General features: G+C 35.3%; 1 protein-coding gene across 3 annotated transcripts in view; it reads right to left on the bottom strand.

The window, feature by feature from the left end:
- TENM1 (teneurin transmembrane protein 1) overlaps positions 1–17,995 on the bottom strand; it is an 832,265-nt gene that overhangs the window by 482,357 nt on the left and 331,913 nt on the right. For all 3 annotated transcript variants that reach the window (XM_074391610.1, XM_074391609.1, XM_074391611.1), the window contains exon 6: positions 12,819–12,935. In XM_074391610.1, coding sequence (XP_074247711.1) covers positions 12,819–12,935 — 117 coding nt within the window. The remainder of the gene's footprint in view (positions 1–12,818; positions 12,936–17,995) is intronic.

Here is a 17,995-nt window from a genome sequence, read left to right as displayed (position 1 = left end):
AAGACTGGATTTAGTCATAATCTCAATGATGATCTTTAGGACTGTAATAGCCTGGTGGAAATTGAAATCAAATTACATTTAATTTATTCAATAAATACTCATTTTGTTCCTACTATGTGCCAAACTTTTAGCTGATAAGAATTCAGACAAAATCTTTGCCCTATGGAGTTTATATTCTATTGGAGAAGGCAGACCATTAATAAGACAAATAAGTCAAAGCACGTTAGATAATGACAAGGGCTAAAGAGAAAATTAAAGCAAGAAAGGAGATCAGGAAGTAATTGTGTGGATACAGTATCTGAAGCTGTGATTTTAAATACTGTGATCATGGAAGGCCTCACAGAGTAGGTCATATTTGGGCAAAAGGCCTGAAAAAAAAAAAATAAGTAGCAACCCATGAAGACTAAGGACTAAATGGTGAATGAGGAAGTATTTATAAGGGAATAGAGAGATTCATAATACAAGTGAGAAGGCATTGAAAGTGTAAGCTCCAGAGGAGGTGGGGACCATATGGGATCAAAAACAAAGAATGAGAGCTGACAATGCAAAGGGGAAAGGACCTTTCTGACTGTGAAACTTGTGGTGAGACTAAGTATAAATAGAGATATATTTAATGTGGGGTGGAAGGGAATGGAAGAGACTTCTTGATTGATGGCCTTTTATTTTTCTATGAGGTAGAAAGCAACATTTTCTGCTGTCTGTGAAGGTGTGGGTAGAGTAAGTACTTCAGAGAGAATGGCATTAGAGCAATAAGAATGGGGAACCGGAAAGGGAGCTGACTTAAGAACAAAAATCGAGACAAGTGAGCAGTTTTAAGGGCTTGACTGAAGTTGGATATTATGAATTTGCAGTGGCAACAGTCAATCAGATATGTGATTTTCCTTGGCAGAAGCAGTGCAATGAGAGAAAGAAGAAGAAGAAAACATCAAGGAAAGCTGATTAATGGTTGATGATTGGCAAGATGGTGCAATGATTGGCAAGAGCGTCCATGAGTTCACAGCTGACATAGGGTTAGTAAGAGAGAGGACCTGAAAAGATTTGATGAATACATAGGTAGCTAGGGAGGTATGAGGGCCTTGATGAGACTCAGTGAGAGTGAAGGAGGGGGAGAAGAGGAAATGAATTGTGGAAATGGAGTGAAGGCAATAATTATTGGCCAGAGAGAGGTCAAGAAACTATGAAGTAAGTGTTTCAGATGAGCTCTCTGTCAGAAAACAGAGGCAGATAAAATGGAAAGAAATAACGACATTTACAATAGTTTGCATGGAATTGGAGACCATTAGTCTAAGTGAAGTAACTCAGGAATGGAAAACCAAATATCGTATGTTCTCACTTATAAGTGGGAGCTAAGCCACGGGGATGGAAAGGCATAAGAATGATATATTGGACTTTGGGGACTCGGAGGAAAGGGTGGGAGAGGGTGAGGGATAAAAAAAGACACTGGGTACAGGGTACACTACTCAGGTGACAGGCGCACCAAAATCTCAGAAATCACCACTGAAGAACTTATCCATGTAACCAAGCTCCACCTGTTCCCCCGCAACTACAGAAATTTTAAAAAAGAAAATAGAGGCAGATTATTTCAGATAGATATTTTTCCTTACAAAAAAGTAGATTTATCCGTCCAAACCAAAAATAAGGATGAGTATAAGTCTAGCACATGTAGCATCATTCTTCTGGCTCAAGAAACATTAAAATGCCAATTATAAAAAGCTCACTGCAACAGGACAACAGAAAATATGTTTCATAAATACTATCTGGGAAAGAAATTTCAAAATCTTAAGACAAACTTCAGGTAAACACATACTCTAAACTGTTGTTTGGAGAAATAGTGGAAAACATTTAAGTTTAAGTAAAGATTTTCAAAATAGAAAAATGCACTTACTCCAGGCAAGTAGGAAAAACTTATTCAATAAACATAACATGAATTCAACTGTACTGCATTAAACTCTGCCTGGTAGCATAATAGAAAAATATAAAATTGAATTGGATTAAAAATTATCTTTTTTGCAAATGGACATGTAATGAATATTTTATACTTGGAGACTGAATATTAGCCAACATTCTCTAAAGAAAACAAAATGATTCATTCAAGTCCAGTTTATAGTCTCATTACCTGTGTAATTTTCATTATTGTTATTTTGAGATGCTCTGGCTTAATTAAAGTTATTAGTGCTCATGAATCAGTGCAAGTATATTTGGCATTTCATAGGTCTGTGATACTTTCATATATTTTAACAACAGGGATCTAAGCTTTTTTTGTATTTACTTTCATAAGTCATAATTCTTACTTGAAATCAGGATAAGCCTTCACTATAGAAGCATATTCTACACTTTTATTTATGACTTTTCTGTCTTTTCTTACCTGATTTGGAAATTATCTGCTATTTACAAAGTATACATACAAAGCCAATTTTATGAGCTATTATTGGGCATGACTTAAATGCACTACTCTGTATGAAATTCTCCACCCACGGCAATAATAATTCCACACACAAAACGACTAAAATGGAGTGCTTGATTGCGCTTTTATGATTAACCAGGCTGGAAATATAGGCTTAAAAAAGAATAGCATTTGAATGAGTAAAATAGAGATGTGTAACAAGAAAGGTTCTACTGCTTTCACTTTCTTCCCTTTTAGGGTTCTTTGAGTCCTTCATTGTGTGTGTTTATTGCTCAATCTTCATTTTGCAATCTACAATTCAGTTCTCTGAAAGTGCAGGGTGACCCGTAAAGAGGAAAGAAGCAAAGTTGAAGTTTCTGTCCATCTCTCTAATTCAGTTTGGTGTTTCCTGTCAATTGCATATTTTAGATTCTTCTGCAAATGACAGCCACAAGTACAAAAGGGACAGGAAGATTGTGGAAGGGGAAAAATAAAGACAAGAGGAAAGGAAGATTTGTGTATGGAAGGTAGGAAGATACTTTGGAGGAGTTTTCCCAGCTTGTATGTGTTTGTGGAGAAGTGTGGAAAGAGAAAAAAGAGGGAAGTCAGCAATGAAATCATCATAGGAAGAGAGTAAGATTACCCTTCTATTTAGAAACTATGAAAGAGCATTGTGTAAGGTGGTGGGAGTTTCAGTTTAAAAAAATAGGTCACCGTCATATGTAATATTATTATATTGTGTCCTACACACACATTTTATTCACTGGCAATTGAATTCCGATGGCCAATTATCCTTCCTTCTAGAGTATAAGCTGTTAAAGCCAAGTAAAGTAAAGTAAGTCATATGAGAAATGAGTCTGAACTGTCTTTCAGGTTATTCTACCACTCTCTGTAGGAAATATTTTGCTTATGCTTCCTTGAGACTTGTCACTCCAGAGAAATCTTGTCACCTTAAGGTATCCTTTAAAATACAGAGGGACAGCCCCATAAGAGTCCTCTCTGTATTTTAAAAGATGCCTTAAAATGTCTTGCATTTAAGTGATATATATTAGATTAAAATACTTTAAACTATTAGATGAAAATATTAGATTAAAAAACTTAAACGTTATATAAAAATGCCCTAAATTCCTTACAATGCCTTATATTTAAGTGGTACATTTTATATTCCTAGTACAAAAGAAATATTATGGGTCACAACAGGAAAGTTAATTCCCAAGAGAAGGGAATAATATTCATAGCACAGTTAGTAAGAACTGTTCCGAAGGTGATGAACTATACCAGTAATTATTCTTTTGCTTCTAAAAGTCAGTAGGTTAAGAATGGAAGGGTCAACACGGGACCAACATTTGATGGGTATCAACCAATAAAATACCATTCTTTAGCCATTGCCTCAGAAAGATGAGGATGAATATTTCTGGACACAAAATGTGTCCTGGTTTCACTCCTATAACAGAACTTCAGATTTTAAATCTGAAGTTTACAAAATTTCAGATCGTGACCTGGTAGTGAATTGTGAAATCAATGCATGGGTCATGTAACGTACATTTAAAACAAAAGACTATAATATGACGGGGTAGATTAGGATAGGGTAGAATAGAACAGAAAAGGTTAGGATAAACTAGAATAGGATAGGCTATCACAGTGCCTTGCATATAGTAAACATAAGCACTGTTTTATGAAACTTTTGTTTAATACATACACACAAATTATGTATGTACTGGGTTGTGATAAAAAATGTATTTTTCTTTATGAGCCATGGCCATAAAAGGGTTGGAAGTCGCTGTCTTACGAGCTACCTCTACATCTCACAGACAATAGAGAAACATTTTCCTTAGGACCACAGATATGATCAGATTATTTTCATCTGAGGGAAAACCATATTTATCTTATTCTCAGTAGAACAGATAATTATCAGCTGGGAAATCAGAAGGGCGAAAGTGGAAACAATCCAAATGTCCATCAACTGGTGAATGAATAAACACATATGGTAGGTATGTCCACACAATGGGCAATTATCTGGCAATTACAAGGAACTTAACTAATATATATTATGACTTAGACAAATTTTGAAAACATGCAAAGCGATAAAAGCCAGACGCAAATTGAAAAATATTATATGATTTAATTTGTATGACATTTCCAGAATAGGTAAATCTATAGAGACAAAATGTACATTAGTGCTACTTAGAGTTGGGGGATAAGGAAGTAGGAAGATCATAGCTGAACGTAAAGGGTTTTTGTGAGGTGATGAAAATGTTCTAAAATTGATTGTGGTGATAGTTGCAGCACTCTGTGACTATAATAAAAACCATTTAATTTTACACTTTAAATGAGTGAATTGTATGGTGTGTGAACGCTATCTCAATAAAGCTGTTAAAAAAACTCCACAAAACCAGAAGCAATCAAATATTCACCTTTTCCTAGTTTCTCACAAATGAAAGGATAGTAACTGATATACATACTAATACACATGCATGTGTGTGTACATACACACAAATACGGAAGAAAATAAAGAAAAAGACATAATATTCATATCCACACTTCAAGTTAAAATTCAAATATCACATTCTGTGTGAAGACCTCCTAGATTTCTCCAGCTTATTTTCTTTTCACTTCCAATGCATGCATTTTACATATATCTATTACAGGGCTTACTATATTGTACCATAATTATCTATTTATATGTCTACTCTCTCACTCTGACCACTGATTATGAACTTCTCAAGGTCAAGGAAAATGTCTAATTATTTATTTCTGGATTCTCAGTCCTTTGACAAATGTTTGTACAATAAAAAATTCTAGTTTTGAAAGAATTCTAATAAATGCTAACAAATGTTTTCACTTTAAACTTTAAAGAGCATTCTTTTTGACTATATATCTTCCAGGCCCTTCAAACGACTTTACTCACTGAATCAATTCTGGACATGAATAATGACTTGAAGAAATCATTTGATGAGCTTGCTCTTATAGAACTCTTCCACTACTTGGCACTTGCCCACTACCTAACTTGCATTTGGTTTCTCTCAGTGTGGTTTATTTCAGTAATCTTAACTAAAGTATTGAATTGACCAATCAGTGATCCAATCAAACCCAGGGTGATTGGCTGTCTCGACAATTGGGGAAAAATATTGATCTTATTCTGGTCAATTGATCAATATTTTTATTAGTCTATATAGAGATAGACTAATAATGCCATCAGAATCACTTTTATCAGCATCATTAGGTCCAAGTAAGCAAGTTGCTAAGTAGAAGTTCTGTGAGCACATTTGTAATCCTTACATTCCCCACATCTTCTCCCTGTCTCTCTCCTATAAAAGACCCTTGTTCCTAGAATGCATTCAAAAATGTTTAGTGACCTAAAAAGTCTCACAAAACAGTAATGATATTTCATACAATATCTGAAGCAAGCAAATTCAAATATTTCAGTTAATTATTTTTAAGGCATCAAACGATTCTTTTCTTTTTTTAACTTACTGGCATATGAAACATGCTGCTAATGTGTACAGGGAAATCTTGCCATAATGGCTTGGTCTATAGATGATTAAGATTGCAACATTTATATTTAATAGTCCCAATCAGATATTTAGAATAAATTTTGCTCTTTTAGAAAATGTTTTCCGGAAGAAATTCCTTCCTCTTCTGAATCAGTGGAACTGAGTTTAACTGAATTTCTTAGAAAAACTCCTCCTTTTGTAAATATGTCAACCATTTCAATTTAATGTTCTTATCTTTTGGCTAGAGGTACCTGGGAATTTAAATATTTTTGGAGGCTAGATGAACAATTAAACATATTAAGGCTTGGATTTGGTATGGGGAACAATATGCAGGAAAACATTTGTTGCTATTTAATATATATGCTATTCTCAAAATGTGTTAAAAACTATTGAGGTTCATTTCTTTATTACCCTGATAACTGTTGAAGTGTAGTGATAATTTAATAAGACTTTAGGTTTTGCAAAATACATGGGATCAAAATAATCAGTAATTTAAATAATATGCATGATGCAATGCAAGTATTTGGTTATCTTATGTCCATAACCCTCTTGGGTTAATTAAAAATGCTATTTCATCATATCCACATTGGAAAATGTGACATTTAACATGACCAATTTATTTATCAAAAAATGAACAAATTGCTGACATTTGTGAGACATATTTCACATATTTGTATTACACACCTATTACATGGAATAAGAGTTATTTGATAAAACAAAAACCACAGAAAATTAGGAAAGAAATAATGCTAAATATTTTTCTTTCAGTAAACACAAATTCCCCCTTTCCTATAAATGATTAGCAAGCTTTAACTGAATGAGAGAGAGGAGTCACCTTAAATAAACCCAACAAGCAGAAATCTCAAGTTATGAGAATCATGAAATTTAGGGGCAGGATAATTATTCACATTATAATGTGACAAGATTTTCTAAAAGACTCCTCTACATAGTGCTCTCACACATTAGGCAAAGCTATAAAAGTATTCACATACAGCACTTTAGGAATATAACGCATGTATGTAATGAGAGACAGACACCTGAATCTCAACAGAGCACTTAACTATCCACATTCTTATACCAGCTGGCAAGTTCTCAAATGTATCATGATAAGAGAGTAGTGCTATAGCATTAAAGTGACAAGATCTGTAAGCATATTATTGGAGAATATTTTTCTGGAGCAAAACAAAAATTGAACTGGCATAGAGAAGGAAAGAGCCAGAACAGTGAAGAACATGCAGCAGTCTTTTCTCATCCATGTCAGGATGGTGTAATAAATTACTCTCTTCTCTCTCATGCTGTCAGGAGAAAACGATGTTTAGATTAAACCTTGCTAAGGCCTAAAAGGATAATTTGTCAGTATTTTCCAGTTTACTACCAATGCAGTATTGATTTGCTAGGGTTCTTTTTTCTATTTTATTTACACTAATTCAATCTGGAACAACTGAAACCCAACTTGTTGGAAAGCAAGATATTTCTTTATTTTAAGTCTCCCAGGCCCAAAGTATAAGGTACAAGAAAATACGTCCAAATTATTATTTCTAGTTCTTGTGGATAAAGATCAACCCCTTCGTTGGAGGCAAGTTATTAGAGAAAACCACTTTTCTCCTGAGATTTACCTTGGGCTAATTTCTTTTTATAAAATTATGGTTCTTGGGAGAACGTGATTAAGAAAAAAAGTTCTGAATGCCTGCCCAATTTAGCAGACTCGTGACTCTCTAGTTCTAGGCAGCTGCTTAGAAACGAGAAGTAAAACAGAAACATCTTGATAAACCTTCTTGTGGCTAAAGCTGATAAAAATGACAGCATTAGTTTGATATACACATGACAGAGCTTAGGGACAAAACTACACTGAGACACGAGATAAAATTACTTCTCAAATCCTTACTTCTCCCTGTACAAGTTATACAAATGAGCAAACAGTATCCTATAAGACCCAGAAATAAACCAAAACAATGAAAGTTTAAAATAATTTATGTATTGAGGGCAAGTAAAAATGTATCAAGTACTTAATCCATGGAGCTAGCACTATTTCCCTTCCTTGTCTTTCTATTTTTCTGATTGTTTTTGTTTTGTTCTGTTAACGTTTTGTTTTTACTTCCTGGGGTACCTAAATGTCAGCTGTTTCATTGTTTTGACTCCAAATAAGTATGGGAGGACTGGTAAAAATGTCATGAGTTTATGGGTTTATGATTCAAGGCTGAAGTGTTGAAATTTCAATTGCCATTCTTTTCAACCTCTACAGATATTTCCTCAAACTGCGACAAGATTCAGAATTAGTAAAACCCTACTTTAACACCTTAAAGTTTCTTATTTTAGTCTCACGTTAGGGGTGACTATCCTATAGATCCACATTTATTAAAACTTTTGATGGGATTGATTGATCAATTCTAATTGGAATGCTTTCTAAGAAATCAATTGATGCATTATTTGATAAAATATGATTACATCTTCATAAACTAAAGGTTCAACAATTTTTACTGGAATTACTAGGCAATTCAGTCAGACAACATATTAATTTAGGCAATGCCTGACATGAATCAACCTATTTCACAATTTTGATCAACTTGCTTATTTTCATAAATCACTCAAAACAATACATGCATGTGCTTATTTATTTATTTATGGACACTCAATCAATTGGTATTATTTCTTTGTCTTAAAATGAACTATGCTGAGCATAAAGTTCTTCTACAACACTGATTTGATTGCGATTGAATATGGTTATGTCTACATGTATTGATTTGGCATCTCAATAGCAACTATTTCTCCATGCACAAATTGGCTTGAATATATTACCAAAATGACTAGTATAGTCATCATAAACTGAAACAAAACAAATCCAGGAAACCAGAAAATACGTCTGACTGATTCAACTACTAACTTAAGACTTTAAAAACTACCGACTTTACTGAGCTGACTGACCAAGTCTTTCAGAAACCAAACTGGTTTACATATATAAACAAAGCCTTTAAAAATCAATTGTGCAAGAAATAGGGGGAGGATGTGAAGGAAGCAGAATAGAAAGCTCCACCATTGCCCCCCACCAAAGCACCAAGTTAACAACTATCTACATAAAAAAACACATTCATAAGAATCAAAAATCAGGTGAGCACTCATAGTATCTGGTTTTAACTTCATATTGCTGAAAGAGGCACTGAAGAGATAAAAAAAAATAGTCCTGAATTACCAATGGTCCCCTCCCCACACTGCCCTTGGCAGCAGCTTTGTGATGTAGAGAGTAATTCTGAGCACTAGGGGATGAACACAGTTACTATGAGACATTAAAATCAGTGCTGAACTGTTGGAGCAAAAAGGATAACCAGACCAAACTCAGCAGACACCCACCTACAGAGGGCGCATTTAAACCATCCTAGCCAGAGAGGGAATCTCTGATCTTAGAGGTCCAAACTTGAGTGCCTGCAAACGTCATCACTGAGGGCTACAGCATTCTATGCCTCTAAGTAAACTTGAAAGGCAATCTAGGCCATAAGGACTGCAACTCTTGGGTGAGTCCCAGTGCTGAAGTAGGCCTAGAGACAGTGGACTGGGTGGGGCATGTAACATACTTGAGACACCAGCTGGGGCAGCCAAGGGAGTGTTGGCAGCACACCTCCTATAACCCCAGGCTGCACAGATCTCAGCTCCGAAAAAGACCACTTCCTTCTGCTTGAGGGGAGGAGAGGAAATAATGAAGAGGCCTTTGTCTTGCATCTTGGATTCCAGCTCAGCCAAAGCAAGATAGGCAGGATTAGGTCAGAGTCATGAGGCCCCTGTTCCAGGCCCTAGCTCCCAGATTACATTATTGGACAAACCCTGGGCATGAAGGGAACCTGCTGTCTTGAAGGAAAGCACCCAGTCCTGTCAGCATTCATCACCTGCTTATTGAAGAGCCTTTGGGCCCTGAATAGCCAGCAGTGATACCCATCAAAAGCCTTGAGTGAGCCTCTGAGACTTGCTGGTTTTAGGTGAGACTCGGCACATGATCAGCTGTGGTGGCAATGGGGCAAAACTTCTGCTTGAGAAAAGCAGAGGGAAAAGCAAAAGGGACATTGTCTTGCACCTTATGCACCAGCATGGTGAAGTGGGGCTAGAACACCAAGTGGTTTCTTGGGATTCCCAATTCTAGGATTTGACTATTGGACAGCATTTCTGGACGTGCCCTAGGCCAGAGGGGAGCCCATTGCTCTAAACGTTGAGTCCCAGGCCAGGCAGTATTCACAAAAAGCTGACTTAAAAGACCCTGTGGCTTAAAGGAACATCAGCAGTAGTCTGGCAGTACTCTTTGTGGTCTGGGTGGCGGTAACTACCAGGTGAGGTTCCTCTGCCTTTTGAAAGGGGAAAGAAGAGCAGGAGGGATTGACTTTTGTGTTTTGAGTTCTAGCTCAGCTACAATACAATAGAACACCAGGTAATCTTCAAAGGCTTTCTACCTCTAGTCCCTGACTCCTGGACAATACTTCTGGACCTTGCTGCCCTGAAGGGAAGGACACAGGGCTGGCTGGCTTAGCCACCAGCTGATTGTAGAGCTCCCCAGGTCTTGAGCAAACATAGGTAGTAGCCAGGGAATAGTTAAAGCCAGCCTTGGGTAAAACCAGTGTTGGGCTGGCATTAGGTCTGAAATAGCACAGTCATAGTGGTGGTGGCCACAGATGTACTTGTGTCACTCCATTCCCAGCTTGATATAGTTTAGAACAGAGAGATATACTATGTTTCTTTGGGAGAAAGTAAGGGAAGAAAACAAGAGTATCTGCTTGATAATCCAGAGAACTCTCCCAGATCTTGTCCAAGACTATCAAAGTGGTCCCTCTGCAAGTCTGCAAGAACCACAGTATTACTGGGCTTGGAATACCCCCTAAAGTATATAACATAACACCCAAGTCCTTTCAAATGTCTGGAAAGCCTTCACAAGAAGGATGGCTACAAATAAGCCCAGACAGTGAAGACTATAATAAACACCTAACTCTTCAATGCCCAGACAATGAATAATATCGATTAGCATCAACACTATCTAGGAAAACATGGCCTCATCAAATGAACTAAATAAGGTACGAGGGCCCAATCCTGGAGAAACAGATCTGTGACCTTTCAGGCAGAGGAAACTCAAAGAAATTCAGGATAACAAAAAGAAGGAATTCAGGATTATATCAGTTAAATTGAACAAAGAGATTGGAATAATTCAAAAGAGTCAAACAAATTCTGGAGTGAAAAACTGAAGAATGTATCAGAGTCTAATAGCAGAATGGATCAAGCAGAAGAAAGAATTGGTGAGACTGAAGACAGTCTTCTTGAAAACATACAGTCAGAGGAGGCAAAACAAGAACAATAAAGCATGACTAAAGGATCTAGAAAATAGCCTTAAATGAGCAAATCCAAGAGTTATAGGCCTTAAAGAAGAGGTAGAGAAACACACAGGGGTAGAAAGTTTATTCAAAGGGATGATAACAGAGAACTTCCCAAACCTATAGAACTATATCAATATCCAAGTACAAGAAGATTATAGAACACCAAGCAGATTTAACTCAAAGAAGGCTACCTCAAAGCATTTATTAACAATAATCCAGCTCTCAAAGATCAAGGGAAAAAAAAGGATCCTAAAAGGGAAAAGGAAAACACAACATACAATGAAACCTCAATAGGTCTGGCAGCAGACTTTTCAATGGAAACTGTACAGGTCAGGAGAGAATAGCATGACATATTTAAAGCGCTAAAGGAAAAAAAAGTTTACCATGGAATAGTATATTCAGTAAAAATATCCTTCAAGCATGAAGGAGAAATAAAGACTTTCCCAGGCTAAAAAAACCTGAGGGATTTAATCAATACCAGACCTGTTCTACAAGAAATGCTAAAGGGAGCACTTTAATCAGAAAGAAGAGGATGTTAATGAGAAATAATGACTTGAAGGCACAAATCTCACTGGTAATTTTAAGTACATAGAAAAACGCAAAACATTACAACACTGTAACTGTGATGTGTAAACTACTCTTATTCTAAGTAGAAAGACTAATGAACCAATCAAAAATAATAGCTATAACAACTTTTCAAGACATAGTAAGTACAAGAAGATACAAATAGAAACAACAAAAAGTTAAAAAGCAGAGGGACAAAGTTAACATATAGAGTTTTTATTGGTTGTTTTAGGGTTTATGCAAATAGTGTTGAATTGTTAACAGGTTAAAATAATGGTTTATAAGATAGTATTTGCAAGCCTCACAGTAACCTCAAACCAAAACATACAATGAATACACATAAAATGAAAAGCAAGGTAATAACTCATACCACCAGAGGGTATCATCTTCACTAGAAGAAGACAAAAAGGAAAAAAGAAAGAGAAGACCACATAACAACTAAAAAACAAATAACAAAATAGCAGGAGTAAGTCCTTACTTATCAATAATAACTGAATGTAAATGGACTAAACTCTCCAATCAAAAGATATAGACTTGTTGAATGGGTGAAAAAAATATTGATCTGTTGCCTACAATAAAAACTTCACCTGTAAAGACACACATAGATTGAAAATAAAGGAATGGAAACAGATACTCTATGCCAATGAAAACCAAAAGGAGAGCAGGATTTGCTATACTTATATCAGACAAAATAGATTCAACTACAGAAAAAGTGGGAAAACTGGACCACATCAAGTTAAAAAGCTTCTGCACAGTAAAGGATACAATCAACAAAGTGAAGAGACAACCCACAGAATGACAGAAAGTATTTGCAAAGTACTCATCTCACATGGGATCAATAACCTGAATGTATAAGAAGCTCAAACAACTCTATAGGAAAAAAACGAATAATCTAATCAAAACATGGGCAAAAGATTTGAATAGACACATCTCAAATGCAAGCATACAAATGGCAAACAGGCATGTGAAAAGGTGCTCAGCATCATTAATCATCAGAGAAATGCAAATCAAAACTACAGTTAGATGTTCTCTCACCTGGTTGGGAGCGGTGGCTCATGCCTGTAATCCCAGCACTTTGGGAGGCTGGGGCGGGCAGATCACTTGACGTCAGGAGTTCAAGACCAGCCTGGCCAACATGATGAAACACCGTCTCTACCAAAACAAAATACAAAATATTAGCCAGGTGTAATGACATGCATCTATAATCCCAACTACTCTAGAAGCTGAGGCACGAGAATTGCTTGAACCTGGGAGGCGGAGGTTGCAGTGAGTGAGGTCATGCCACTGCACTCTAGCCTGGGCCACAGAGCAAGACCCTGTTTTAAGAAAAGAAAAAAGATATAATCTCACCCAGCAAAAATGGCTTTTATCCAAAAGACAGGCAATAACAAATGCTGGCAAGAATGTGGCGAAAAGGTAACACTTGCACACTGTTTGTTAGAATATAAAATAGCACAACCACTATGGAGAACAGTTTGGAGGTTCTTCAAAAACCTAAACATTGAGCTACCATATGACCCAGTGATCCTACTGTTGCTTACATAGTATATAGCAGAATATAATTAAAAGAAAGGAAATCATTATATAGAAGAGATATCTGCACACCTGTGTTTGTTGCAGCAGTGTTTACAGTAGGTAAAACTTTGAAGCAACCTAAGTGTCTATCAACAGGAGAATGAAAAAAGAAAATGTGGCACATAGACACCATGGAGTACTATCCAATCATAAAAAAGAATGAGATCCAGCCATTTGCAACAACATGGATGGAACTGGAGATCATTATGTTAAGTGAAATAAGCCAGGCACAGAAAGACAAGTATTGCATCTTCTTATTTATTTGCAAGATCTAAAAATCAAAATAATTGAACTCATGGACATAGACAGCAGAGGAATGGTTATCAGAAGCTGGGAAGGGTAGTAGGAGGTTGTCGGGGAGAGCTGGGGGTGGTTAATGAGTATAAAAAAATAGAAAGAATGAATGAGACCTATTTGATAGTGCAACAGGGTGGCTATAGTCAATAATAACTGTACATATTAAAATAACTTAAGAGTGTAATTGGATTGCTTGTAACTCAAAGGATACATGCTTGAGGGTATGGATATCCCATTCTCCATGATGTACTTATTTCACATTGCATACCTGTATCAAAACATCTCATGTACCCTGTAAATATACACACCTACTTACTATGTACCCCCAAAATAAAAATAAAAAATATTAATTGTTCCAGAAATATTAGTTCATATCAATCAAAAACAGTTACTCAGTTCTGTGTAAAGACACAGACAAATTATATACCAAAAGTTACATTCTATATTTATTCTTTCAAAAATACTTATTGAATACCTGCTAAGTCCTAGAAACTATTCTAGGGCCTTTAAGGACTTCCGTGAACAAAACACACAAGGATCCTAGTCCTCATAGAACTTACAATTCATGTAGATGGAAACAGACAATGAGAAATAACCATAGTACATAAGTAAATTATATAGAGGTTGGTACACCCTATGGAAATAAAGAAAAGGTAGGGCAGGGTAAAGGGTAAAGGTATTGACAGCTCAGGGATTAGGGTGCAAAGTAGACCTCACTGAGAAGGAGACATTTAAGCAAAAGCTTGAAGGAGGTGTGAGAATGAAAACATGCAATATTTGGAGAAAGAAGATTCCAAGTAGAGGAGTCAGCCACAGTGAAGTACCTAAGGCAGAAGTGTGCCACAAATATATATATATATATATATATATATATATATATATATATATATATATATATATATATGAGATTAACAAAGATGTCAGGGTCAATGCTGCAGAATAAGAAAAAATGTAGAAGGAGGTGAGGTAATGGAGCTAGATCATGGTGGGCATTTTAGGTCTCTGTAAATATTCTACTCTGAGTGAAAGGAGAAGCCACTTGCAAAATTTTTAGCAGTCAATTCATGTTTTGTTTGTTATTTTATTATTTTAAAATAATTAACACATTATAATTCATGTTTATAGGATAGTGTGATGTTTCAATATATGCATACTTTGTACAATGATCAAATCAGGATAGTTGGCATGTTCATAATCTCAAACCTTTATCTTTTTTTGGAGTGATAACTTTCAAGATCCTCTATTCTGGTTATCTTGAAATATGCAATATATTTTTCTTAGCTAGTTATGGTCCCCCTATCATGAAAAAGAACACCAGATTTTATTTTTCCTATTTAATTCTAACTTTGTACCTATTGACAAGCCTCTTCCTTTTTCCCCTTCCCCCTCTTCTGTTCAGTCTTTGGTAACCACTATTCTGCTTTCTATTTCTATGATACCAATCTGAAAGAAAAGGATACTAACCCGTAAAAGGAAAACATTTTAAAAAGATCACTCTGAGAAGCATAAGCTGTTTGATTTAACCCAGATGAAGAGATGATGGTGGCTTGGACAAGGGTGGTAGCGATGGAGCTGGTCGTACAGTGTACAGAGTTTGCTAATACAGTGGATGTAAGGTATTGCAGGGAAGAGAGCTTTCAGGATGACTCCAAGGTTTTTGACTTGAGCAAGTGGTAGGATGGAGCTTCCATCAACTGATGGGGAAGTCTGAAAGAGGAACAAGTTTTGGGTAGGAGGGAAAGATCAGGAGTTTAGTTTGGGACAAGTTGAGTTTAAGATATCTATTAGGCATCCAAATGAAATTACCAAGTCAGTAATGGAAAATGGATGTCAGAAGATAAGTCTTGGCTGAGAAACAAACTTGAGAGTCATTAGCGTATTAGATGGTTTAAGCCTCACGACTATAAGAGATTATTGAGTAGGCACAAATGGTGAAGACTTGAAGACAAAAGCTGAGCACTGGTATACACCAACATTAAAAGGTTAGAGAGAAGAAAAAGACTCAGCAAATAAGACAGAGAAGTGACCACAGACATAACAGGAAAACTAAGAAGGTATGATACTCTGTAAGCCCAGTGAAGACAGCGTAGAGAACTCAGACTTTCTTCATGGAATGGGACATGGCCTTAGTTTTATTCTAATTTTGTTTTGGTCATTTTTTTTTTTAGCACTAGTAACTGAGGCTTATAAAACATGTGGCATAAGTAACATTTATGGATTATTTCACAAGGCTACCAATTGTCTCATAGTAAAATGGATTAAACAATTACACAGAATTTTTGTGCAGGCTACACAATCTCTCCAACTTCAGAATTATTTCAGCAAGTAACTTGCCAAGGAACAATGAAAATAAAGGATAATTTTTATCAATAAACTAGTTTTGCACTTACAAACATCAAAATAAGTGAAAATTAGTTAAGCAGAAATTTCCAATTGAAAACAAAAAGTTAAAAGTATAAACTTTGGTGAATAAGGAAATTCTATTTAAAATCAACCATTTAGCATAATAATCATTTGTTCATGGAAACAAAATGATGTGTATACTGCTGAAATTGTTAAATGAAAGATACACATTTTTGGTTTCAAAGGAAAATAGCATGGTATATATTAATGTGAAAAGTTCAAAATTTGCAGTTGTCTTTTTGTTTTACTGCTGCTAATTTTGGCAAACGATTTTGAAACATTAAACTGCTTGTCCACTAGATAACAATACTTCCATGCTTTGCTTCCTCTGTAAGACAGAAACTTGATCTCCAAACTTAGCTGTTTCAAGTAAACAAAAAAAGCATATCCACTCTATACATGGGGCTGTCATTTCATGAGGACAATCAATATGAGCAGGTGATATAACAGTAATATAAACAGCAAATACTATTCTTAGTCTAATAGGTTTATTTCCCACTTTATTTTTAGAAGGGATGCACACATGCGAAGCTACTTTAAAGAAATTTTAAAGTATTAAATTTAAAATTTAAAGCATTGGAAGGAGCCCTTTAAGCAGCAAGTATTGGCTATTTTAAAAAGTGACCAAGAAAGCAAGTGAATTGGATTCATTCATATATGACATTATTTTCCTTTTATTTATTTTGAAAAATTAAATTAAAAAATTTAATAGCACATTATCAAAGTTCAGATTGGACAAAAGAGCATGCAGGAAAAAAATCTCCCTCCAATCCTTGTCCCACTGCCACTCCGTTCCCCTCCACAAGTGCAATCAAAATTATTCATTTATTGTGAATATTTCCAAAGAAATTCTATGATTATGTAAGCATGCAAGCATATAGCTTCATTAAAAATCTCACATAAAATGTAGTATAATGGACATCATCATTTTCAAACTTCAGGTTGTGACCTATTAGTTATTTATAAAATGAATTTCCTGGCTCACAACTAACATTACAAAGACATGAAATGGAATAGAAGAGAAGAGAAAATGTCAGAGCATGTTGTTTCATAGTAAGGGTAGATATTGTCTTATGAAATTTTTGCTTTTGGTTTTTATTTATGGATTCACTGTGAACTGGGTTAGAATGTAAAATATATTTCCTCAACTGGGTCATAGACAAGAAAATCCACCACTATAAACAATGATTCAAACCCTGTGGCTTTTGTTTAATGATACATCTTGAAGACTGTTCTACTTCAATAAATACAGAGTTGTCTTATTTTGTTTGTGCTAGATTTATTTTTAAAATTTCAGACACCCAGAAAAGGGTAAGAAGAGCAATATTATAACCACCCATATACCCCATTACCTAGCTTAATAAAATATTATAAACAAATACATATACAAATAGCGTCAGTGGATTTTAAACCCCCTGTGTAATTCCCCCTGAGCCATCCAACTTCTCTCCCTGCTTATATCTTACTCTCTTTAAGGCTGCAGAGTATTCCACTGCACGAACATACCATAAATTTTTCAAGTGACTTCCTATTGATAAACATCATTATTTATATCACTGATTTTTTGATATTTCAAACAGTGCTAAGTAAATATCTTCACACATATCACTCTATGCTCATTCAATATCTGTAGGATACATTTCAAGAAGAGAAATTGCTGGATCAAAGGAGATAAATTTTTTTGCCAGATACTGTCAAATATCTTTTCATACTGTATCTATTGATACTTCCATTACCAACATTTCATACACATTTGCCAAAAATGCATGTCATAAAATATTAACTATATTGTCAGTATTATAGGTGATAATAATAAAACTTAGTTCAGTTTTAATATGCAGTTCTCTTAGGAGTTTAAACTTTTTTTTTCATATGTCCAAGAACCATTCTCATTTCCTTTACTATGGTATATATCAATTTTTTTCTATTTTGTTACT

This window comes from Saimiri boliviensis, chromosome X, assembly GCF_048565385.1.
Source record: "Saimiri boliviensis isolate mSaiBol1 chromosome X, mSaiBol1.pri, whole genome shotgun sequence".
NCBI lineage: Eukaryota > Metazoa > Chordata > Mammalia > Primates > Cebidae > Saimiri > Saimiri boliviensis.
The sequence above is the reverse complement of the archived record's forward strand: the minus strand, read 5'-3'. Positions and strand labels throughout refer to the sequence as shown.